This window comes from Camponotus vicinus, unplaced genomic scaffold, assembly GCF_025532165.1.
Source record: "Camponotus vicinus isolate PSW18456_S1 unplaced genomic scaffold, iyCamVici1.0 SCAF_1, whole genome shotgun sequence".
Taxonomy (NCBI): Eukaryota; Metazoa; Arthropoda; class Insecta; order Hymenoptera; family Formicidae; genus Camponotus; species Camponotus vicinus.
In genome coordinates this window covers 18,680,864-18,707,859 of record NW_028141945.1, presented here as the reverse complement: position 1 = coordinate 18,707,859, position 26,996 = coordinate 18,680,864, and the positions used below count along the sequence as shown (strand labels likewise).

The 26,996-nt window shown below is 32.5% G+C and overlaps 2 protein-coding genes across 4 annotated transcripts in view; both read left to right on the top strand.

Moving 5' to 3' along the window:
• LOC145959279 (serine/threonine-protein kinase NLK-like) overlaps positions 1-19,328 on the top strand; it is a 143,842-nt gene extending 124,514 nt beyond the window's left edge. For both annotated transcript variants that reach the window (XM_083077954.1, XM_083077957.1), the window contains exon 10: positions 1,999-19,328. In XM_083077954.1, the coding sequence (XP_082934080.1) occupies positions 1,999-2,053 (55 nt within the window). In that variant the 3' untranslated portion in view covers positions 2,054-19,328. The remainder of the gene's footprint in view (positions 1-1,998) is intronic.
• Positions 19,329-21,692: 2,364 nt separating this feature from the next.
• Positions 21,693-26,996, top strand: part of LOC145959284 (uncharacterized) — a 136,971-nt gene continuing 131,667 nt past the window's right edge. For both annotated transcript variants that reach the window (XR_014434968.1, XM_083077966.1), the window contains exons 1-2: positions 21,693-21,937; positions 23,566-23,968. Coding sequence is in view for 1 of the 2 variants with exons in the window: in XM_083077966.1 (XP_082934092.1) it covers positions 23,927-23,968 (42 nt within the window). In the remaining variant the exon portion in view is untranslated. The remainder of the gene's footprint in view (positions 21,938-23,565; positions 23,969-26,996) is intronic.

Genomic DNA, 26,996 nt, shown 5'->3' with positions numbered 1-26,996 from the left:
AATCTACCAAGTAGATTCAAAACTAATGAGAGAAAAGATATATATTCTTCAGTCAAATGCATTATTATTTACATTAAATAATATCACAATAATAATAACAATAAAATAATAATAATAATAATAATAATAATAATAATAATAATAATAATAATAATAAAGAAAATATCTGAAGGTTGTAAAACTTAAATTGAGATTAATTAAGAAAGAACAAAATTTGGACTTAACTACTCGTATATTAGATTTTCAGAAGGAAACACTGATTCCTTACGTTACGTTAAATCTCAATTAAAAAGAAAAAAATTTGCTACAATTTATAAATTAATAAATTAAATATACAGCAATTTGTAAGTTGTCACCCCGGTTTCATACGTGCAACACAACTCGCCGTCACAATTCGACTTGTCATTTTGTGAACATGCTATTCGTGCGTGAAAGAAAACAGGGAAAACCACCTGAACGGAGCGCATTGTTTTATTGTTGGCATTATGAGTGTAAAAGAAGGCCTGATCCACCATGCAGCCTTCAGTTGAAAGAAATTGTCGAGATGAGAAGAAACGAGCACACGTCGCGACGCGCCAAGAAGTGACAAAAGAAATGCAAGCCATCTTTCGCGAAAATTTGCATAGATCGAGAAATAGATTTTTCCCGATCCTTAAGCCCTTCCTAGGATCCACGTATTATAACTCGCCCAATGAGTCAACCCATAGAAAAAGCATCTCCCATAGATAATACCCACCCGATATCAGGCCAATATTAACTTCGATATACGCGCGCAAATAGCCCGAACGAGATAGATAAAAAGAAAAAATAACGGAAGCAGATTTATATTGGAAACAAAAATGTGTTTAAGGAGAGAGAGAAAGAGAGAGAGAGAGAAACGATCGGCTGTCACACATGCTGACAGCTGCATGGAAATCAGACAAATGCTTTTGTTATTTTGCTAAAAATAGAGATCTATTGATCCTTCGGATCGTCAGCGAATACTGTGTGCTTCTGTCCGATAATTATCGATATCGGCTGCCGTTTGACAATTTTCTTTTAATTCCCTAGATAGAAAATATAGTAATATACAATCGAAAATGAGCAAAACAGAGATTCTAGCAATTGTTATATTTTTCGGCTTTGAAAGATGCAAATTTAAAAGATAAATTTCTCTTTGTTTTATATATGTCGCTTCTCTTTATATTTTTTAGTTGTAAAGAAGAATAAATAAATTGATGTTATTTAATAATTTTGAATAAAAAGAGAGAAGAAATATATCACGCTGCTACTCGTTGACGATTTCGGTTCATGTGACTTAGTCGATCGATAATAAATCAAAGTGCGAATGATAATTATTATATGTAAATTATTTTTGTGGCATTTCGTACTTTGTTTTTGTTTTCGATCATTAGAAAACGCGAATGGTCGAGCGAGTACATTTAATTCGAAATTAAATTCTAAATTATTCCAAATTAATTTCGAGATAACTTCTTAATATTCCATACAATTAATTAAATTGAATATAAATATCATTTTAAGCTTATATACTTGCCAGTTAATACACAAATAAAACTTTCAAGATTCTCTCTTAATTTCAAAAATTTTCTTAATTTAAGAATTAAATCCCTTCTCAAAGTTAAACATCGATTAATTCCAGTCGCAAATAATTAGCTCGATGATTCGCACGTAGTTGTACTCATCCTTCCTCACTCGCCTCGCAATCGACCGCCCAAACTTCCCCACAGTAATCGAATCATTCTCATTTAATAAGCTTCAAAGTTCAAGTAAAACATTATTATATTTAAGATAAACAAAAGAGAGAGAGAGAGCTTTTCGTCGGGAATATTTTGACTCTCGACAAATTATACTGTTGGCAATTAAGCGGGGCGGTCGATTCGCGTTACCAAAAGAGAATCGCACGTTTTCTCCCTCCCTCGCTCTCCCCTTCTCCAGCCTCCTCGGCTTTCTTTTGCCTTTCGTCGTCCCTCTCTAATGACTCGTTTGTACGACTTGCAGCTCCACGGTGGCTCACCCCTCGGAATTGCCACCCTCTCCACACCAGTGGGAATAAAAAGTCTTCCCCGTTCCCGTCCCCAAGATAGAGACCATTAGACCCGAGGGTGACGACTTGGCGTCGCGCTCCGAGAAGAAAGGACGATCTTCCGACCGGAAGATAGTAAGTCGCTGATAACAAGAAGAAAGAAGAAGAGGAAGAGGGAAGAGGGGGGACTGGAAGCTGCGGAGAGAAGAGCCAAGAGAGACAATAGACTGCCGCACATTGTAGCCTCAATTTTCGACTAGCCGATACATATACATGCGCGAGATATCGCATAGCGATGCGTAGAAAAATGCCAGAGAAATTTCGGGCCATGAAATTTGGAGCTTTTGTGATTTATCTCGAGAATGTATTTTTTTTCCAAGCAAGTTGGAAATTATTTGATTTTATTCTGTGTGTGGAATTTTTCGTCCGAGAACTTAATAATTTTAGTAGTGTTAAGAGAAGTATTTTAATTAAATAAATAAGTAAATTCTTAATTTTTTCGAAAGAATTCTACGAGAAAAGAGCTAATTATCTTCATTTCTTTCTTGTATTTCTCGAAAGTTAAATTGCACATTTTTTCAATTTTTTCTTAGGAAAGTACGCTTCGAGAAAAGATTATTTACTTTTTTTTTAGACATTTAAATACGTAATAATAACGTAATTCTTTTTTCGGTTTTTTTGTGGAATATAATTAATTGAAATATTATTTAGCAATGAAATATAATTAATTGAAATATTATTTAGTAATAAAAGTAGAAATAAATGATAAGCTTCTGTTTAATAATATTTCAATTTCGTGAGATTCTATTTAACTTGATAAGACTTTTACTAAATTACAAAAATTTCTATTTAATTCGAAAGATGTAATCTTATGCTCGTGATAATAATTAATTATCGAGCCTTGATGAATGATAAAATTTCAGTGATCCTCATTGAAAGAAAATTCGAAAAATTTTACTGATCAATGTCAAGAAATAATTAAGAAAAAACCAAAAATATTTGTCAAACATCTTTCTTTTAGAGAAAGTCGATTTGAAATTCCACAAGAATATTATCTCGTCGTTTCTCTGTGCATTTTACCGCATCCTGCGTGTATATATAGCAATATATATTATACATATACGTTGTATACACATGGTATCGAGGGGAGAGAGACACGTGTACACACATACGCAAACATATACATTCATACACATACACATACATTAGCCAATTTAAAACACGAAGTAGCCAATTTTAATTCTGAGAAGGAGCAGTAGGCGGAAGGGAGGATTTTCGAGGAGCGGAATCATGAGTACCGTGAGAGTAGGAAGGCGAAAAGTCGGAGGGGGAGTAATAGTTAATAGCGATTAGTAAACACGAGCGTCCAAAAGACGGGCCAGTCCTTTTTTTTCTTAGATTTTACACACGTGTACAGATCGCGCGCGAGGTCAGCTGGCATTTATAATCGAATATGCGCACGCGTGGGAGGAAAGTGCCGGGAAAAAGAGGAGAGATATCCTTCTCGTCCTGATAATCGAGGGTCCTCTGACATTGGGAGATAATTCCCTAAGAATGTCATATTGCGAATCGAATCGTCCTCAAAGGGACATGCCTCGACGATGTCGTTCTAGTAATCAGATTAATGATCCGAATCGAATAGGCTTTGATCAGGAATTGCGCGAGGATGCTTCGAGGATTGAAAATGTAGCTCTTAATCGACAGGACATGTCGCTGCGAATAGACATTTGTTCTTGAAGGAATACCTCTCGAGAACGTCATCGTCAACAATGATACAATTATTGCTCCGCGATCGAATCCTCGGATAGAATATTACTAAGCGAGGATATCTTGAGAAGCGAGAAGACAGTTCTCTAAATCCGGTAGTTCTCGATGAGATATTTCTCAAGGATGTCGCGCAAGAACATTCAATCCTTAGCGAACATTAATCCTTCATCGTTACAGAGATATTATGAGTATGTTTGAAGGTCAGGCGGAGTGCGAAGTCCGCTTCAAATAGAATTGCTTGAGATATTGATCAAGGATTTATATCCTATCAAGAAGAAGATGTATTCGTCGAGATAAGATGTCACGCGATCGATTCTCTTTCCGATTAGCGGAAACTCGAGAACTTTTCTTCTTCCGGGGAAACACGAGCCACGAGATGTACCGTTTACCGAAGCGTGAACCGAGCCTCGTACGAACCAATCGATCATCGCGAGCGTTGATACTCGATCGCGAAATTCTCGACAGATCTGCCACGAAGAGGAACCGAGAGAAGAGAGAAGAGAGAAGATCGAAGAAGTCGTCGTCGTCATCATCGATCCTTCTCGCTAAAGTAGCGACGAATTCGGAACTGTTAATGGGACTGTAACAAGATGAATTGCGGCGAACGATAATATATAACGGGTGGCGAAATCGTGCATCCGACGGCACTTTTTCTCCCCAATGCGTCGGCATTAATAAGCTAACGAATAATTTCGACCAGCATTCGCTGGAAATAAAGACTAGTAAGTCCCTGATTGAGGCATTTTTCCCTCAAATGAAAAATAATGCGAAGAAAAGGGAAAGATGGACGCAAGTTTTCGAGTGAAAACGCGGGATCGGGAAAACCGCGACAGCGAGTCGCAAGCGCGAAAGATTTTAAGACTATAAATTCATAGAAGAAGCGTGTATATCAGGAAAACTTTCAAGAACTGCTCTCCGAAAACTTTCGGGAAACGTTTGAGGAAATTTGCATTCGCGAAGCTAAAGAAACGCGAATTATCTTCGGAGTAATTTCGAAATTCATGATGCTATTGGTTGCGAAGTCGGTGGAATAATGGAACAAATTCGAGGAATCCCTCAAGGAACTCCCAAAGGATCGTCGAGTTGAGAGTCCTTTTCGTGGAAAGCGTCGTTTTTCGCGTTTTATCGACGACTCGCTGTCTCGACGAGACAAAAAAATTGGCGTCCTGTTTTTTCACGATTATCCTGATCCTGCGTTCATTTGTTCTCGTCTCAAGCTCGAGGTTTCGAATAGCGGGACTCTTTGGATCTCAGGTTAGGAAATAGGAAAAGAAGGGTGTCCTGCGAGAAGACAGGACACTTGCGATTTTACATAGGGAGGAGAAGGAGGAGAGGCAGGGGTATGCGCGAATCATGTATCGATATTTAACGACTTTGTCGCCGGCCGATCTCGAGAATCTCGAGAATCTCCGCGTCGGGAAAACGATTCTCGTCCATCTCGGCGACACGATAATTTTCTCCTCGTTTACCTCGCGAACGCGAGTTCCCCTAAAGCGATTCTTTATCGCGATTTATTCTAAACACACTGCCGACGTATCGTGCGAGCGCGACGATATCAATACAGAAAAACGAAAGAAAAAAAGAGAGAGATAAATAGTTAGATAAAGAGAGGCGGATAGGAGAGCAATAGAATGAAAAGAACGAGTGAAAACGAGGATTGAACCTGGCGTAATTTTTTATATTTTAATTTCCTATACTAAACACATAGATAAATGTTAACATTATGCTCATAGTTTTCTTAAAATTAAAATTTAAAGTAAAATTAAACGCGTAAGATGAACTGTGTCGTGAAAACCTGAACTTATTTTACGTCCCGTTTCAATCCTCGATAGGAAGGATCTAGACGGAGGATCGAGAGATGGAAGAGAACTGTGGGTCGAAATCGTTTTTATATAGATAAGTACCTCCGGTATTATTTCTGATTACGTTGTAAGCGCCATCGCCGTGCGATTCAAACTGGACACGCGAATCCAGCTGATTCGAGCGAATCTCGAAACTCGACGATCTCGCTGCGATTAAAAATCTCGTTCCGACAAATAATATGCGATAAAAAAATCTATCTAGAAAAATTAATCGTTTATAATAGAATTGAAATCATAATCTTTTAATTTCTTTATACTTTCTAAAATATTCAAGTTCCTTTAATTTTTTTTCTTTAAAGCAACTACTTTGTCAAATATTTTCAAATATTTGATTCGAGTCGCACTTGAAATGCAATTGTCGAGGATCGTTCGAATGCTTTCACTCTCATTTCACCTCCTGATAAAATTATATCTTCTAGAGATATAAGAGTGCCGAGACATAATAAAATATCAAAAGAAAACATACAAAGTCAGACATCCAAAAGTACGATCACAAAAGTATCAAATATATACACTATCGAATATTACCAATAAATAGCAAAAAAAACAGTGTTGAAATATAAAATAAATAAGAAAAATCAAATAAAATCATGCAAATAAATCAGAAATAAATATTACAACAATGAAAGATATTGCAATTGCATTTTTAGTACACACAATTATTTTGTAATTTTTCAGTAATAATAAATACAGAAATACTTTCCACGCGACTAGAAAATTCCAAACTTTCGAATATCGAATTCAACAAAATTGCACCGTTTTTTATCTTTAGTATTTTGTTTTATTTTACCATGTCTCGCGTCCTCAACTTGAGGGTGACTGATAAATGCACAGAAAATCGAAAGGGCGCACGGTATACATAATTGCGTACTCTGAGTGTGATTTTAGATTAAGGGATTTTTAGAGAGAGATAGCAAGTAGTAGTTCTGACGACACAAGAAATACCTTTAGAACAAGATGAAAGGAAGTTGTAAAAGGTAGTAGCGCGATTTAGAAAGATGCTTTTGGTTCTCGTCGACGGTAAAAGAAAAAACATATGTATATCTTCTTTTTTTTACGCATATTCGTTCGCGACGATCGTTCAGAAACGATGAAAGACCGTTGTCACGAGATGATACATAAATTAGTTATAGTCATTAATTAAGTAAGCTTAGAAAAAGGATACACTGTGTGTGGTCCATGAAGGAAAGTGTGCTAAGGATTTTGGATTGAGGAAGCTTCTTTGATATTAGTATTCTCGCTTTTGACATAAAAAATAGAGATTATCGGCGTCTGCTTGATGCAATCGCGACACAACGTGTGCAAATATCAAGTGTCTGTCTTTCATATTTTAAATGGCATAAGTTTGTTTCATAAAAACATAATATTGAAACATAATATAATTTTGTAAAAATATTTCCTAGAGTAAGTTTTTTTCATTTCGCGCTTTTTCAATCGACCAAAAACATTTCACGCAAAAGATGTGTCTCTTATATTTAAATATTCCTAAATTTATTAATTTTTTCAAAAATTTCTTGAATTTATTTAAATAGACACGAATTTTACCTCATAATTACAAAAAAGATAATTGAGAAAAATATTTTCGAAAGCGAATTTTCTTTTTTTGTAAAATTAATCTCAATAAAATTGTAGAAAATTGCACGGAAGAAAAAATAAAGTAAAAAGCTGAATTTTATCGAAATAAAATACATTTTAATGATAAACGCAGGCACGTTGAAAATGTAAAATAAATATTTAAATGTCTCTGTAATCATTTTGGACAAAATAACATCTGAAAAATTGAAACAACACGTTTGCTTAGTTCGTGAGAGCATCGCTGGACATCGATCTAAAGCACGGATCGTGCTTCTATTTAATCGCGAGGCGTGGATTTCAACGAAACGAACAATCGAGCCGATTCTTTGATCTTTTTTGAATATTTCCATGTTTAATATAGAAAGTAGATACCTCTCCTCCAAACCTACCACACATTTCGTTGTTGTTGTAAATTTCTAGTAGTACACGGCTATAGCATTATTAATGAAGACACGCAATTGTCACTAAACGTTTTCATTATATTAATGTTAATTTGGGTACAACTGCAAATAATATTTGGCATTGTATATTTTTCATCAGTGATGTCAAGTATTAGGGCTGCGTAAGAACGCTCGATAATGCGAATTTCAAATCCCTTTAAATTTTGCGATTTGTCTTGTTCTTTTAGCGTAACATTGAAAGAATATCTTTAATGAAACGATCATGTATTTGATAAAATATCAATTGTAATTAATAAGACTTAGTAGAAATTTCGTGGAAATTTTACTCGGAATATACGATATTTCGTTGTACGCGGATAAAATTGTAACTTGTACAGTTATATGCGATTTATATGTGAAAATCAGTATACATTTCTGTACAATTATGTGATTTATAAAAGTCAGTATACAGTTTTCCGTAACAACGTTGAGTCTTCGCTTCTTTCGTCCGAGATCCTCCTCTGTAATTACTATAATAACGTACTGCGTATCGTCTTATTATTTCCGAGATACGACGAGTAACGCGCTTCTCTTATTTCGTCATTTGTAAATAGATCGTGTACATAAATTCCAACTTATCAGAATATTTGTCGTGATTACAGAATATGCAATAATACAGTCTCTTTTTAAACGTCGTCACTAATTTTAATCTAAAATAAAGAAAGTTGTACAAGAGATTCCTGTCCTGAAAAATATAAATAATAACAGAAGGACCAATTAGAGTCAATTCGCAAATGATGAAATATATATATATAAATAAATAATAGTTTATATAATCAGCATAAGATTAATTTTCTATACTTTCTTTGTTCTGGTTTTTTTTTTTCTATAATTTGTTTTCTATTTGTAAATTTTGTTGCTTGAGAGAATTATCTTTAATCATTAACTTATATTTGTTTTTTCCTTTTTTTTTTTTAATAAATTTTACGTATCTTGGGAGACACCGAAAATAAGATCTACGATTTTAACATATAATTACAGTCTTTGATGAAACTTTATAGTTTCCAATCAGCAATTTCTTCCATTAATATATTCAGATTTTTTATTAATTAATTCCTTCCATTAATATATTCAGGTTTTATATTATCTCGCGTGTCATTGAGAAGAACCCGAGGAAGACCGAGATGTTTGGTTTCATGCAATATTTTTATAGTCATTATCAAGTCAATGTACATACCACTGTCTTTTGCACGAATTTGGCTCTAATTTGTCTTTGTGTTACTCTCTATCTATATTGTATTATTATTATCTATAAAGAACAAATTAAATTAAATTATATAAAAATATATCGGCAAATAACACGATAAAGGAATTTGCTTTATTTTATATATCTCAAAGGTAATACTCGATAACGCGTTTAACAGCGCGATATCCGATTTAATATTAAATTTATTATCAAAGATATATCGAAACACGTTTGATCAAGGATTCTATACTTTGTACAAATACTTTGTTCAATAATTCCTTCCGACTTTTGATCCGGATGCGATTCAAGCATAATTTAGAGATTTGTGAACATTCGGATAATAAATAAATTTCGCAATATACATACACATATGCACACTTAGCTAATCAGCAAATACTTTAAATTGTCCTTAGAAATGACAATTTTCAACTTTTCCTCTCTTCCGTATTTTCGAAGAATAATCGACAAGAGTAATAATCAAATTGTACTTTTATTTGCACGTATTATATTATATTTTTTCAATTTAATTCGTTTAATTTTGATTTTCTTTCTTCTCGAGGGAATTTTGAGAAATTCGAATAGCGTTCTGTTTCAACATTTGTAAAATTATTTTTGACTTATGTATTTGAAAATAAAAATTACGACTATATTGACATAGTAAAATCTCGTTTCCATTCAACGATTTGTTAAGATTTTGCGACCACATTGTCTATTATTTTTCCAATTTTTTGCGATGCAAACACGACGATAATTGAGAAAAAAGCGAATTATTCGGAAGCAATTTGTCGCCGAGAAAGACGCGTAATTTGAAGTTTTCACAGAATGCGATTTACAATTTCAATTCAATCCAGAACGAGCGAGCGGAAAAGAGAGCAAATCGGGAGAAAGATTGGATACGTATATATGTGATATGTGTGTGAATATTTAACAGGAATTGCAATCAATATAATTTAAATAATTTCAATTATTTTCATTATTTAATTAGAATTTTTCATTTAGAGTCATCAGAATTTTTTTAGCAAATATTTTAATCTGTTTTAAATTTGTTAATAGAATAACTATTTAATAAGATAATCAATATCTCGAATTATACTAAGCTTGCTATTTATTTCAGAAAAATATTCTCTAAATACTAAGCGAACTTGTAACACTTTAATTTAAATAATTATCATATTAATTTTAACATCGTATTCGTCTATTATCGTGAACGAGAAGACGATTTTTGCGCACGTAATAAAAATTTTATTTCGCCCAAATTATACCGATTTCAATTTCTGGTGTGAAAACTAAAAGAAAAAAGCTAGGAAGAGAATAATGCGATTAATGTTTCCTATTAAAAATAGAATACATTTTCAATGACGAGGTTTGTAAATACGTAGGTTCACTCTAGCTGGTCGTTAGTCAGACACATTTCATGATTTACTTCGATATGAAAATCAATTGCGCATTCTTACTTGTATACGTACTTGTGTCCTCTTACACACGCATGCATATAAGCGCGTATTGCGTTTAAAACACGACATTAGGCGCACACGCATTGGCGTTCTTGTAATGAGAAAAACGAAATAAATTGCGATATCTTGCGAGGCTAGGTGATAAGCTATCTACGTTTTAGAAGTAATGAATAATTAAGCGACAGAAAAACATAAAATGAATATAAGACTACATATATTCCACGCTAGCGAATATATGCTTTCATTATGGAAAGTGGTTGGCACGAAAAAGATGCACCGAACAATAAAGCTACGGAAGAGAAAAGAGCAAAAAAAAAATCGAAAGCGATGGTTCTTTTTTCTTTGATTTCGCACAATCCTGCACATCCTGTACATACCTAATTCTATATCTCTCCTTCCTCCCCACATTTTTATTCTTGGCTTTTTAGCATACATTTAAGTTTAAATTAATTAATTATTATTATTTTTAAATTAATATTTTTTATATAAGAAGCGAATTATTCGTCGATTAATTTAATTAAATCGATTAATTTGTTTTAACTTCCACTGCACGTTAATGTCCCTTACTTGATTTAATGCAAGTTTCATTTTTGTTTTGTTGCAGCCGAAACATTGCAAATATAAATTTTCGTGCGAATTTTAAATCAATTTTTCTATCGCACGATAACAAAAATAAATCGAATAGGACGTAATTAATCGATGATTATTTCTACACACGATTCTGTTGCCGATGATCAAGATGGCAGCGAGCGAACAATTTAATTGCGTCTTGTCGGTGACTTTTTTCTGGAATTCGTCAAAGAATTCGCGAATTTGTACAAATTGTAAATAATTCGAATCTCTTGCGACACATATAGTTACCTGCCGATGTCGAGCGTATCACAGAAAATGTCTGATATCTTGTTAATGTAAAATTTTATTTACATCAATATGGAATTTTTTATATTATTGATTCGTTGACATTTCTTTATAAATATAGCAGTTAAAAAGTTTTTTCAAAACAATCATAAGAATAATAATTAATAAAAGGACTGCAAAAATTGGAAAAATAATGTTTTATGAATTTCTAATGATAAATTATATACAAATAATTTATTGCAATTTTTTGCAGTCAAGAAAAAATTATAAAATTTGATTTTATGATGTACTTATATTTTTAAAATCTATATTTTTGTAGTGGAAAAAGATAATTCGATGGGAACATTCGATATTCGGCGATTCTGTGTGGACTATGAGATGAAATAAAACGATTCTTGTCGCTTTCCTATCGGTAGTGTAATCGTAGCGGTCCGAGATAAAATTTTGACGACCTGTCGTTAGTAACTATAAGAGGCCTTAATATTATCACGTTTACTATACGGTTATTACTATACATCGATACAATTTAAGTAAGGTAGTGATATGTATAGATAAATGAATATGTAAAGAATTTAAGTGTATGAAGATTGAATGCGACTTCGTTCGATTTTTCACCAATTTCTCAGGTTTCAAATAAGCTTTTACAATTTTTTCACAATCTAACGATATTAAAAATCGAAATTAAAATCTATTTTCGCATCTTCAAAACTTTAAAAAATGCATTTATAATATTTTTAAGATGATCGTTTTTTTAAAAATTAAAATAAATATTAAAAAATTTAATGATAAAAGTCCAAAAGTTCACAACTAAAAGTTTCAACTAATATCAAATTTCAAAAATTGTATATGCAACTTCAAACCATTTACTTAATATTTAAAAAATTTAATTTAATTTTTTCAATTTCCAGTTATTCAAAATATCACTTATCTTGCTTTTTAATGTATTATTTTTATATCTCTTTAAATATATATTTTAATTTTTTTACTCAAGTTATTTTTATCACGGGAATTTAATATACTTTATGAAGATAGCTTGCTACTTTTAAGGAATAAGACTTCGATTTCTCTAAAACCTTTTTGATACTGGTTATGAAAGTTCGAGACATCGAAAGATTGGCAAGTATTTGCCGACATCGTTGATATAAAGAAGTCGAAAGAAGCCTTTATCCATGCAATTACATATGAATCGTAAAGTAGCATACAAACGAGACATTGTATGTGTTGCAATCATACGTTTTGCGAGTTGCATTTAAAACATCGCGACCCACAGGACCGTAGATAAAGCTATCATAATAAAGTTAGTAACAGAAGCGAGCAACTTTAAATATAAATTTTTATTTCTCTTTGATACGTTCCAAAAACGTTAATGTATATAAATTTTTAGTGACGCGTTAGAAATTTTTCGTAATGCAAATTAGTAAATCGATATTAATTATTAATAAAAACAGGTACACATACAGTTTTACAGAAACATACTACATATACTTATTGACCAAGCGCGTCAAGTTTATGCAAGAATATGCAATAAAGAGTCTGTGGACAGTTCCAAGGACAATTTACACAAAAGATTTATCGTGATGGCTAAAGAGAAGGTAACAAGATAATCGCAATAACTAATTGTAAGGCTGTTTTGTGAAAAAAGATGAAACAAATTCAATTTGTCGAATCAAATATAATATCATTCTTGATATAAAAAAAAAAAACGATAAAGAGAAAAATTCAGAACCACGTGTCAAATGAAGCAAAATTTAAATAAAAAATAAAACAAAAATAAAATTAAAAAAATTGTGTGTAAAATCGAACGAAGTCACTTTTCATTGTATGTATGTCTTTTTAAAAGTATATTAGCAATGGAACATTTTGCAATTCAATATAATCTACAAGGTATTCGATGATAGGTTTGTTTGATAGACGTGATATTTTTTGTCAAAAATTGAATTATTATCTAATTAAAAGTTGAATTATTATATAATTATCTAATTAATAACAAAAAAATTACGAATGTTAAATAATGTACATTTTTTAAATTTCAATATAATTGATAGAATATATCTTGATTTCTCAAGAGCTTCTGGAATTCCAGAATTTTATCAAATATATATATGAAATCTGTAAAAAAAAAATTAGATACTAACTTCAAATAAGATAAGAATTAGATAAGATACATTCCAGATAAATTTTTTTCTTTTATGAAGACTTTGAAGACTTTTATGAAGATTTTGAATGTCTTTGGATAAAATATTAAATTATCAGCTTTTTATAATTTCCGAAATATTATATACATACATAAAGAAAATTAGAACTTTGAATCTAAATTTAATCAAAACAAATCTCTAATATATTTAATAAATCGTTAAGAAATAATGCTACTTTTCGCTCAATTTTTAATCTATATAAATAATCTACGTAATCTACATTAATTAGAATTTTCAAAACTATGAAAGAAATATTTGAACTAAATTTTGACACTTTAATTTCCAACAAAAGATATCGCTCTGTCTGACAAACATACCTATTACCGAATACTCTGTACGAACGAGGACGAGCCCAACCGATTGTATAAATACTCAACGATTCTTCGGAGGACTTCGAGGAGATATTCGCGTACCTTGAAAGTAGCCCGAAGCCTTTTCAATCGTCTTAGCGTTTGAGCAATAGCGGAGCTGTACATAGGTAGAAATAGAATGTAGATATTCTTTGCTCTCGCAAAAAGACACGCGCCACGATGCGCTCTCGTCACGGGATAGAAAAAAAAAGCGAATAATCCAGATACTTTTCAACAATTAGGCGTAAGCTGCCCGCGAGCTGGAGACGTCCTTCTTGCGATTTCGTTTCGATCTTCCAACCTCGGGCAACGATCGATCCTCGATATGATACTAAAGATCGATCGACGTATATTTAGAATGCCAGGGTTCGATGGATCGAATTTCAAGAACGGCTTCTTGCGACGCGTTCTATTTTTTTCGCGCGAGTGAAATATACATACGTGTAGAATAGCAACGCGGGATTTTCTAAGATCGCTGATCGAGCCGATTCGCCTTAGATGACGCGATTGCGATCGAAAGAATCGAGATGATCGCCGATTGTGTAAGGCGGTTGTAAGATATATTTCAGAGACGCCTCGTCGGAGTGTGCTGTTATTTTTTATAAATATTACCGGATGAGAATCTCTCGTACACGAGATTTCAAACGCGACTACGCTCGATCTTTGATCATCGATCCTCCGATTTCATCTTCTGTGTGTCTCTCGTTCTTGGTGTTTCGTATGTCCTATAAATAGAGCTATGTAGTTCTCGTCTGCGGTGCTCTCGTACTCGTGAATACGAGATAATGCGATCAATTATATAGTGGTTCTGATTTACGTGATGTGAAAATTATAATTTTTTTAGTACAAATATTTTAGAAAGCAATATAACAAAATTAAAAAGATGTAAGAATTAATTAAAAATGATAATTTCTCAATGTGGTATACGAGATAAAATATAATTATTATAAATTTATTAATTACTAAATGAATAAAATTATTAATTTCTAATGAATAATAAAATTATTAATTACTAATGAATAAATTTGAAATTAACAATTATTTATTACAAAAATAAATCAACTATAAATTCTCTTGATACTGGAAATCAATTATTTATATAATAATTAATTACCGAATTGATCACGGTAATTATAAAATTAATAATTGATTATTTAATATTAAAGTAGTTCGAGAGCATCTTAATCACGGTCAGGATCTTGTTTCGCATCCGTGATTAAAGGACTAATAAATGAATTTCTCGGTGGACTCGTGTGTCTAATTACTATTTACGGTTAAGACCGGTGTAGTTAGCGCGACTTTGTAAATAGGAATTGACGATCTTTGACAGTGTGTACTCGTAAATGTATATGTAAAGCGGTGTAAAAAACGAGTGCGCCAGCTCTTTTTCAACATCTAATCCTCTTTAAGGATAATACTCATATGTGTACATCTCTCTAACGGAGTTTCTCCTTTCTCAACGTGTCGAGACGCTATTGTATCATTACACGTAGAAATTTGTCCCTCTACGATTTAGTCGATATATGTGCGTAATATGTCAAGGGCCCCCCTAGGAACAGGCGCACATTTTCACAAATTTTACTCGCGCCAACTCGGGCCCGAACCACTCTAAACTCACGGCCAAAATAACGTAATTTAGGAAAAGCTGCTGCTGGCAATGCCTTCTTACACATTATTACATATTTCACATACACACATACACACAGACATATACAAACATGTGCACGAATAATTAAGCCTGCCCGATAATTAAGCGAGTTTCAAGAAATTAACTATTTAATTGTAATTTTCCATTTAAAGATCCTACGCAGAATATTCTACAAATTCTGAAACATTAAAACTGTGAATAATAGCACTGTAGAAATTTTACACTAAGAAAATTTCGTGATACTTTGTGCTGTTTAAATTACACCGTTTATAAAACGATTAATTATGTCGATATTTTACGGAAATATTTTACCTCCCAACAACGATGTATATCGCAAAAAATCGATTTTATCGTGACACGCGATTAATTATGGCAGTCTATCTATACACTCATGTATAATATACTAAATGGCGTTTTTCTCCTTCCTCTAATCGACTTGAGGCGAATTCCGAAACGTCGCTCGCTCGCGAAGAGGACCTGACCTCGTGACTTTCGCGAAATCGCGCGAAAACCGCTGCGATTCTGACATAACGTTAAAGTATGTTAAAAAGAAGAAAATATTTCGCGCAACAATAAGAGAGTGGAGCATGTGTATAATACATATATATATTGTATCGCAGATGTGGAGAACAAGAGAGAGAGAGAAGAAAGGGAGATAAAAATAATATATAAACAAATATATATCTATATAGATATGTAGAGAGGCTGATCTCCGCCGTGTAATTTTTGTATTTTCGACGATTCACGAAACAGCACCGTCGACGAGAGAGAAGCAAGAGATGATTATTATTATTATTATCATCTCATCGTCAAACAGTACAACTCTCATTGCGATGCTGTTATATTTAATATACATTAGTAGAGTTCCAGCACTATATATATGGACATTGTATAATATTGTAACGATGATTAACGATCGGAAAGATATGGGGAATAAAATAGATATTATAGAAACGCAGCGGTTCTTCGATGATTTTTCGATGAAAACTTTTTGACGAAAGTCACGAAATTTTAATCCGAATTAATATAATTGGAAATAATAGAGAGCGAAAGAAGGATTTATTTTTCGTAATTGTTATATTTTTTTAGCCTAAATATAAAATTTTCTTCGATCTAAATTTGAAAAACAAAATGTGTCAAGCTTTTATTGTACTTTTTTAATACAAATTTTAAATTTATATTTATATTTTGATATTTATCTTTAAATAATTAATTTTAAAAAATTAGATAATTATTTTAAATAAAATTGTTTGTGCCCTCTATCAGATTAAAAGAAAAAAATAAATTTTTAAAGTAGTAAATAGTAAATACTAAATTTTTCTTATACGAATTGACATTTGGCGACCAGATATATCTTCTTTGTATTTTCTATAATCTATAATGCACAGCACATTATATTGTAACATAGAAAATGATGTATTAGAAGTATTGTGCATCTCGATCGAATAATGTAGCAAAAACAGTATTGTTTGATAATATCGCGAAAAATTATTTGGCGATAATGTATCTTTTTTTCGCGAGCGAAGACGTCACGAGATATTCGCCGTACGATATTATTATACCGTAGATTATATCGTAACACACGTGATATAAGACTCGATAAGTCGTAACAAAGATGCAATGTACTCATTGTGTAAATAGGAGACAAATTGTAAAGAGAAACAAAGTGAAAAAAAAAGATGTAATGTCGATGCCTATCACAGTTCTACTTCTACGTAACGTAAGAAAAGAAGCAACCAATCACTGCTAATCGCTATATTACTAACGACTAAATGCAGTTTATTCTATCTGTATGTGTCGGTTCTGATTGGACATAGATTTTGTATCAGTCTTTTCTCCGTATAATGGTGTATAGCCGATGAGAGACGAACGATTTCGAGATTCTCGAAATGTACTTTTACCCTCGTCAAATTATTCATTATATAACTAGTAATATAACAGCGATATTTTGTTTCATATTATTGTAAAAAGATATTATTACTAAATTATTAGATTATCAGAATTATATAAAATTAGTAATTTTAATTATATATTTTATTTTTTAAAAATCAAGGAATTAATCAAGCAATGAATTTAATCAAATTAAAGAATTAATGAATTATAAAAACTATACTTTTTATTTATGTTATTCAATGTAATAAAATGTACAGAAAAATATATTAATAATTAGATTTCTTAAATTCTTGTTTTGCGCGATATTATCGAGTCTCTTGAGATCGATCTCTCGAATCATAGGTCAATCGTGTCTTTCAGAATTAAGTAGATCTTACATGTCACTTTCGGCGATCGAGATTTTATTGCATTTTTCACTGTACATGATTAATCGGGTGTCCCGATTAATTTACAGCTGTATAATTTCTTTCTTAATCAATATCTACCATGAAGTAAGATTCCAAAAAAACGTTTTCTTCATCGTGAAAGACGAATGCGCTGTCTCGATCGTCGATCGTGATGGATGTCGAAAATTCGTCGTGCACATGTCATAGATGTGTTTACGCACTACGTGTCAGGGGCTGATTGTGCAAAAATCGCGAAAGAATCCCAATCTTGGATAAATAATGTCTAAAAGAGGGAACCACTTCACAAAAAGATACTTTGATAAATTATTAGAGGACGTAAAATATAAAAATTTAGTAATCAAAATGATTTATGATAATATCTTTTCATATATTCCACTTAAAATTCAATCGAGAATTCAGAATATATTCTCAATATTTGCGTTAACACTTGCGTTAAAAAATTGTAAGCTGATCACGTTTTATCATATTTTATTTATTCATATATCATATTTTATTTACTCACATTATATTTCATTTATTTATCTAGAATATTGGCTCCTTTTTCTCCTCTTAAAAAAATTTAATCGAGCATTTTAATCATCTGATTTCCAAAACTTTGTAAAATTTCACAATCAGTGAATATCAGTGAATATCAGTGAATAATATTTCTATTAATAATTACTTGATTCAGATGTCGATCGCGAAAATGAAATCGGTCCCAGGCATGCGTTTCTTCTGGTACTAGCTGTAAATCTTCTGTGGAGGAGATCATGTCTAAAGATATCAAATTCGTGAGTCGATTCCGACGAATCAAATGGCGCATTTATCTGATAATCCCATTATTGAGCAGATGAGCAGAAAGCGAACTGCCCTTTTTGTCATTTGATTCGTCGGAAAGGCAAGTTTTTCTTGAATATTGATCGATCGATCGATCAATATTTCTCGATTTATGCACATGCATCGCTGTAGAGAGTCGAACCTCACTTTTTTGGATTATCGATTATCGCGAGTCGAGCCGAATCATTTGCGAGTCGCGTCGCGAATGACGTGAATCAAAGCATAAATTTTCTGAATCGAGAAAATAAATAACTTGAGATATTATGCCAGGGATCGCGCGGCTTAATTCTCGATTTCTCGTTAAAATATTCACAATCGTAATCATTTGTATCGTCAAATTTTTTTTACTAAATGAAGAGAGACAAATAAAATTAATAAAATATCTTTATATAAATAAAATTCAAGATAGCTTCAACTTTATTTAAATATTCAACATTTGACTAAATTATCTGTTTACATTAAATATGTTATACTTTCTTTATTTCACAAGTTTAAATTACACATACATATATGTAATATACAAATTTATTCATATTAAAATTTGTAACTAATCATACTTTAATTATATAATTATAAAATTAAATTTATATACTTCTTCTTATTTCTAAATTTAAGAATAAGTTAAACATTTTATTATTTCGCTAAAGATTCCATAATCCAGGTAAAATGCGTAATTTGTAATATATTTTCATGAAAAATGGATTTTGAAAAAAATTTCCATTTAATCACAAAACTTAATGAGCGAACGAGAATTTAATCGAACATCCGGCAATCGCGGTATTCGGCCTTGAGATAAATGCGAGAAACAGCAACGAGACAAAGAAAGAAAGACCACACAAAAGAAACACACAAAGTATCGAAGACTGGCAATCAAAACTATTATAAGCTGATCGAATGCGCAGATTTATTGCGATGGCCGGCACAATCGCGATCGGCGACCAATCTTATAATGGCACGTTTACACCACACGATTGTCTCGTGTAACGTAATGCATCGATTAAAAGATATATTACATCAAGGCTGGAAAAAATGCAATCAAATCACTGATTAATGAATATATAAATAAATTAATAAATAATCAATCGAATAATATTTGATCGCTAAATAAATAATAAAAATAATAAAATCGCTTATCGACAAAATTACTAGATAATTGGTTAAAGAAATTAGCGGACACTAATATATTTCATACGAATCGATGTTACACGATCTCGTTGGAGAAAATCGTGCAATGTAAACGTATCGTTTTCATTTCACGATTGCGAAAGAGGCCACGACGAAGACTGTTCCTTTCCTTCCACGAGATCGACCAAGAGGAAAGATTAAGTACTTTTGTAGATCTTAATGTACAGATTATCGTTATTATAGCGAGCCGTCAGAGGTGACGAATATCGTCACTTTTTTTTAGCTATCGTCTATTTCTACGCAAGGCCGTCGATCGTGCCGGCGAAAAAAGAAGATAGATCTGCGCGAGAATCATTAAAGAGAAAAAAAACGCGACTCCAGACACAAAACGCAGCTCTCCTTCTAAATTAGATACGGGCCGTATGCGTATGTACGGTCGGTTTTTTCGAGTGAAATTGCGCGTCTAATGTAACACTAGCGAGTAGATATAGGTAGGTACCTGCATTTCAAGAAATTTAACATGCTTGGATAGATCCTCAATAAATCGTTATACATGTTTTGATAAATAATGCATTTCTTTACTGCTTCCCCCTTCCTATTTTCGGATATCTGCTTGTTAAATAGGCTATTTTAAGATTTGACACGCAAGATTTTGTGAATAAGCTTGCAAACCATCGCAACTGTAAAAATTCTATAAATTTTCAGTGAATTGAAAAAAGAATGGCGAATAAAAAAATTCACTTAGAATGTAAATTGTAACTATTTCAAACTAATTTTCTCCAAAATAATTATCCAATAACAGATATATAAAGTATTTTCATTTTATGTAATTATCTTATTTATTATTTATGCTATTATTTATGTTATCTTTTAAAGAGATAACAAGATAAAGGAATAATAAGAATGCTCCGAGTCGAACGTTAATGTTTTTCAAACGACATCGTATACGCGTGTCGCTATAATTTTTTAATTTTCCAGAACACAGATGAACGATAAATCGACACCTTGCACAGATAAACGATAAATTACCATATCGTGCACAATTGCGGTAGATCCTAATCGCGGCTCTATCGGACATTATAAGTGAGCCGATTAAAGCCGCGCGACTTGGCGGTACACGTGTGTTTGGGTAACAACTGAGAACTAACTAATAACGTCTAATGGAACTGTTTGCAATGCTGATTAATGATAAGGAGAAGCAGGCCGCAAATTGCACGTAGGCAGCTAAGTGTATACAGGGTGAGCCATTTTAATTAACGCACGCAATTATTTCGGAAACAAAGCATTTTAGAGAAAAATGTTTCAGACAAAAGTTTTATGGTTTCGAGGGGGCCATAAGATAGTGTCATTGGTTTGACCTTGAAGAGTTATTTGAAGGTCACATGAAGGTCACCTTCAATTTCTTAAATGGAACCTACTATTTGTCATTGCATATTCTTGTAGCTTATCTCGAGAGCTTTCCAAAACACTATAATTAAGTACTTTTTTGTTAAGTACTTTTTGAGTTATGAGGCTTGAAATAATTTCTTAATTTTACATAAACCGTAAAATATCTTGTAAAATATTCATTTTTCGATTATCTTACCTTAATACTTTTATGTACAAAATAATGAGAGGAATCAATTGGTGTAAAGAAAACACATAGTTGTTTTTAAGAAAAAATATGGAATTGTTAATTGCAAATTACATATACTGTTCATATAAAAATAGAAGCGATGTTAAATATCACCAGAGACAATCAATCACTGCTTATCCGGAAAAAAGAAGAGTGAAAGAGAGAAAGTTTAGCAGGTCGAAATTTTATTTCGATCTCAAACTTCATACCGATCGAATCGCGATCTGCATCCTATGCAGATTACGGGTGCGAGTTGCAGTTTCGCCGCAAATGTCTTTGCGCGCCGACAAGAGCAATAAAGAGGCGGCCTGTCGGACATGCTGCCGTCGACGCCGAGGAGCGAAGCTACGAAGCTACCGACGACGACAGTGATGTAACGGTGGAAAATAAAGCGGTGACTCGCCAGTATGGATATTGGTACCGTGCGCTCGCTCGCTTGCGCGCGCGCGCGCGCACCCGCGTCGGCCTCGGCCCGCTGTCCGCGTGGTGCGCGCGTGCGAGCCAGGACATTCCTGCGATTTTCGCCGGCAGTTTTTCGAAGTTCAGCGACACGTGTGCGTAGACGCGCGTCTGCTGTTATCGCGAGGCACGCAGAAACGCGAGATTACTCCGAAATCGCCAGTCGTGTTGCTTCACCTACGCGTTACGCACTTTATTACAACGTGACCGCTCTTCTGATATAACTACGCTACGTGGGATCAGATACGAATTCAATTTGTAAGGGTAAAAGACACTCCCAGCAGAAATAATACAATTAATAATTTTTTAATACAGAATTTTTATTAATACACATTATAACGAGTATTAAAGAGACCTGATACTAAAATGTTTGCAAAAAAAAAATTTTTATCTAAATAGCGAAGTAAAAATGAATGGTCGCGGACAAAAGCACATTTGTGCGTTATTTCCTGTATTGAATATAATTTACATTTTATGTTAAAATGTTTTAATATTTATTATAAATTAGTGAATAATAAATAAACAAAGTTCGCAAGCGTGAATCAATATATATTTAAAATCGACTTCATAGTTCTCGAATTGCTATGTTTTCTTATCTTTTCGTTTGGGCTAATTATTTTGAAATGGAAACTAGCGATACAGTATCGTTGAATACTATTATTCTCATTCGATCGTTTATTATTTTTTTCGGACGGTTTTTATTGTATTAATAAAAATAGATAAATATTTTTATAATATTTGCAAGTTATAAAGGAATAGAAAAAGTATTGCGACCAATCTTCATAATAATATAATAGTTTTGTTAAAAGATATTCATAATATAAATAATATTATTTCAATTTTCGAAATAAACAAAGAAAAATAACTTTGAATGTAATTTAAAAAATAATTTAATAATTTAAAAAATCTGTGAAAGAAAGAAATCGCGTGTGTTTAAACATGATTGATGGTAAAATATGTCGAAAATTGTTAATAATTATTTATAAAGTATATTTGCACGAAATTATATCGAAAATAAATAATGACGTCCAATCAAATAACGCAAACAAGTGCGACTTTGAGTGATCTAAAAAAAGCTTGCAACGCGCATCATATTCTATTTTTAATATAAGAAAAATTTCCTAGCGATCGTCAATATTAGTAAATCATTAATTATATTAAAAATTATTTGCACATTATATCAAATGATTGTTATAAAAAGTTTGGCCTAAAATTAATATCTGAGAAATAATTAAAGCAATATTAAAAATAGTATTTAATTACAATTGATAATATAATGATTGATAATTGATTATAACTAATTTATTCTTGGCATACTTTTATACATTTTTATTTTCCTTTATTAATTTTCGTATAAATGTAATAGAAAATTGATAATGTTTTTCTAATAATTTCTTATATTTATTCCTCTCTTTATTTATAATTTTATTAAAATTCCAGATAAACGTAATCTCACATCACATTCAATTTTAATTAAATTTTAATTTTATCAATCTGTGATTCGCAAAAAATAAGATGATTAAATTATACATCGTACATAATATTAGAAAATAAATAGTGAGGCAAGACAAGAAGCCTTATAATAGAAAACTTTGACAATGTTTTTCTAATAATTTTTATATTTATTCCTTTGCTTGTCTATAATTTTATTAAAATTCCAGACAAAAGTAATCTCGCATTAATTCAATTGTAATTTAAATTTAATTTCATCATGTAATTCATGATTCTCGAAAAAATAAGATAAATAAATTACGCATTGTACGGAATATTAAGATAAATAGTGAGGCAAGGCATGGCGAGGCGGGGCAAATTAAGGCGAATATTAATTAAAATGTTGCAAGCGCGATCAATTAGCCACGCGATTAAAATCTTAATTGCAAATTCCATTGAAGACGTCAAAACGCAGCGATTCCGTTCTTTCGCCGTTTTAACCGTGCAAGTCTGAATTTTCGACAAGCGACATGAAAGAAAACAAGAAAAAAGTTTTGTATAAGAAAAATTACGAAACGAATAAAATGGCGGTGTGATCGAAAAAGAGTGGCTTTTCGGCGCCGAAAGAAACGACGCTTACAAACGAGCGACTTTCACGAGACAGGTTTTTGCGAACGCGACCAGGATGACGAGGAGGAGGTTCGCGAGGAGGGAAGCGATCGACGAGGATGCGGACGATATCTCGAGCTGTGCAGAACGAGAAGTCGCAGCGGTTTGACAGTTTGGTGATCGAGATCGCTGTCGGAATCGATCGCTGGAATCATGGGTAACGGATCGTCCTGCTGCGCGTATCGCAACAAGAAGGTACGTGGGTAAATGTTTATCAGTATTGCTATCGATATCATTGATAACGCGAGCGTTGGCCAGGGCTTCCCGGTCCTCGTGAAAGATGGCAGCACGCTGTCTTTCTCGGAGATATTTTAAAAGTTGTCTATATATATGGCATCAAATACACGTGTTAAGTATTGATCCGATTTTATATGGAAATGAATTCAACATCGCATGTTGCAGACACTGATATTTCTCGAATATTTTTTAAGTAAAATGCATGCACAATTTTTTTGCGTTATACTTTTTTTTTATAATTTCCACAAAATCCCCCAAATGATGAGAATCAGTATCTCAAGCAACGTATGGCTTTTCAAATAATTAACGATTATTTCAATCGGACGATTCCTGTTTTTTTCGCGATTCCATAAAAAGGCGAGAGAGGTACGAATGTTATATAAATGTCACTGGTACGCGACTCGTATAGTTATTACTTTTTTTTCACGACGAGAAAGAGAGAAAGAGAGAGAAATCCGCCGTTGGCACCCGTAGTTAATAGCGATCGATTGCGCAATCGATCGATCGGCGTCGTCAGATCTATCAAGGCGCGTGTGAGCCAAAAACGCGCGTTCCATTAAATAGAAACGCATTGGAAAAGAGCCTGGAAAAACGGACACCCATGAGAAACGGGATACAAACCGAGAGAGAGAAAGAGACTACGTTTCCTCTTTCTTTCATTACGATAAATATCGTTGCATTTTGCAACTGTTGCGATTGCGCGCGATGCGAGGAACGGGCACGCGGCCTTCGAGACGAGAATAACGAGTAATCGTCCGTTGTATATTGATTTGTCTTTGCCTGAAAAAGGTATTGTTAACTAAAACGCGTCTCTAAAATCCCCTTGCTTGATTTACGGAACGCTTAAAATCGCCGCCGGTTGCAGCTATTAGCATTTATAGCCCTGATATTACGATCCATCCATATAAAAATGCCATTCGGTTATATTAAGAGGATAAATTCCTTCTGTAATAATTACGGCAAAAAAAATACTTCTTACTAAATATCTTCCCTTTATAAAATTTATAACTATCTTAATTAGCTTAATTATTAAATTATTTAAATTATTTTAAATTATTTTATTATTTTTTTATATTAAATTATTCAATAATTTTATATTATTTCATATAGCTTGACACATGTAAAGAATTTAGATTCTATCTGCAAAGTTTTTTCTTTTTGCAGTATTTCACTGAGAGAAAAATATGTTGCAGTTATCATAATTTAACTATAAAACATAGTTATTTTTGGCGGCAACTACATTTATATAGTTATTTTAACAATGTGATTTATAGTAAATCCAATAATATATTATTGTTATTGTGAACTTAGTATATTTTCATGCAACTATATGTATGGTTGGTACACACATAACTGTCATTTTTACATGGTAAGTGGTACTATAAATATGATACTAACAACTAAAATGAAAGTAAAAGAAATCATATACTGTAGTAATAAATTGTACTTATATTAATAGTAAAACATTATATTTTTTATATATAATTAAGTTAACAATGTATGTGGTTCTCATAACTTTATAGTTTATAAGGTACGTTCAATTATGAAAAAAGTTTCCAGTACTATATTTTATTAAGAAGAATTTAATTTTATAATATACTTAAACTGATAAACCATAATGCTAGGAAGAGCGCTCTGCGCAACACATGTACGTGGCTCAATGTACGTGGGTCACTACTTGACCTTGCCTTAACTGGTTGGGTCACCACACGACCTTGCCTTCACTGGCTGGATCACCACACGACCTTGCCTTCACTGGCTGGGTTACCACACGTTCAAGCACCCCGAATTGTGAGAGGCGAGGGGACTCACGTTAATCAAGCACCCCGAAGGGAACAGAAAACTGCTACGTCCACGACGTTGTTCCTGGGTTACGCTAAAAGCAGTTTCTTGAGAAGTAATTAATGAGTAATAAAAAATAATGAGAAGTTTGTTTTAAGACTAATTTCGAGTATTAACAATGAAAACGTGGTATTTTTATTGTTAATTTATTGCAGAATCGTAAGCATGGGTTCTCAGTAAGAGAAATCGAAGAAATTGAATTTCGTCGATTACAGCGCCATCTATCATGAATCGAGAAAAATGTTTCAGACAAATTGTATGTGTTTTTAGCCAAAGATTCCGAATATGCAATAAAAAATAGGGGTTCCCATTTAAGATTTCAAACTTGCCCCCCCTCACCGCCCAGGGGGAGGGGTGGGGGGGCTCATTTTAACGTCATTGTACGTCCCCCTCGAAATGACAAAATTTTGATTCTAAACATTTTTTCGTAGTGTGCTTATTTTTCGAGTTATTTGGCTGCCTAAGTTAAAATGGGTCACCCTGTATATATGATTATTTATTTTACCTTTTATAGTGATATAGTTTACCTTTTATATATATATATATATAGTAAACAGATTGGAAAATAATAAATAGTGAAACGAATGTCAAGAATATGGTTACATTTATCATAATTGTGATTGTGTAGATTATAAAAAATGGTTATTTAATTTACCATATGTTACTTGATATTTTACTATATTAATATTTCACATTATCATAATTTATAGTAAAATTTTTACCTTGATTGGCAGAACTATTCGTATAAAGTTGTTTTTACGAACATTATATTAACAATAACTATAAAAATAATAATTGCAATTATAATTATTTAACTATGCAATTATAGTTGTAAATACCAAACACTTTTCTCTCAGTGTTTATTCGCGACATTTTGCTGAACGATAGGTGAAACAAAAAGTGAGAAAAAGGCGCGATAATTTATCACCCATCGTATATCAAAGCCACGGTTTTCTCTAGAACACTGAGAGAAAAATATGGTTGCAATTATCATAATTTAACTATAAAACATAGTTATTTTTGACGGCAACTACATTTATATAGTTATTTTAACAGTGTGATTTATAGTAAATCCAATAATATATTATTGTTATTGTGAACTTAGTATATTTTCATGCAACTATATGTATGGTTGATACACACA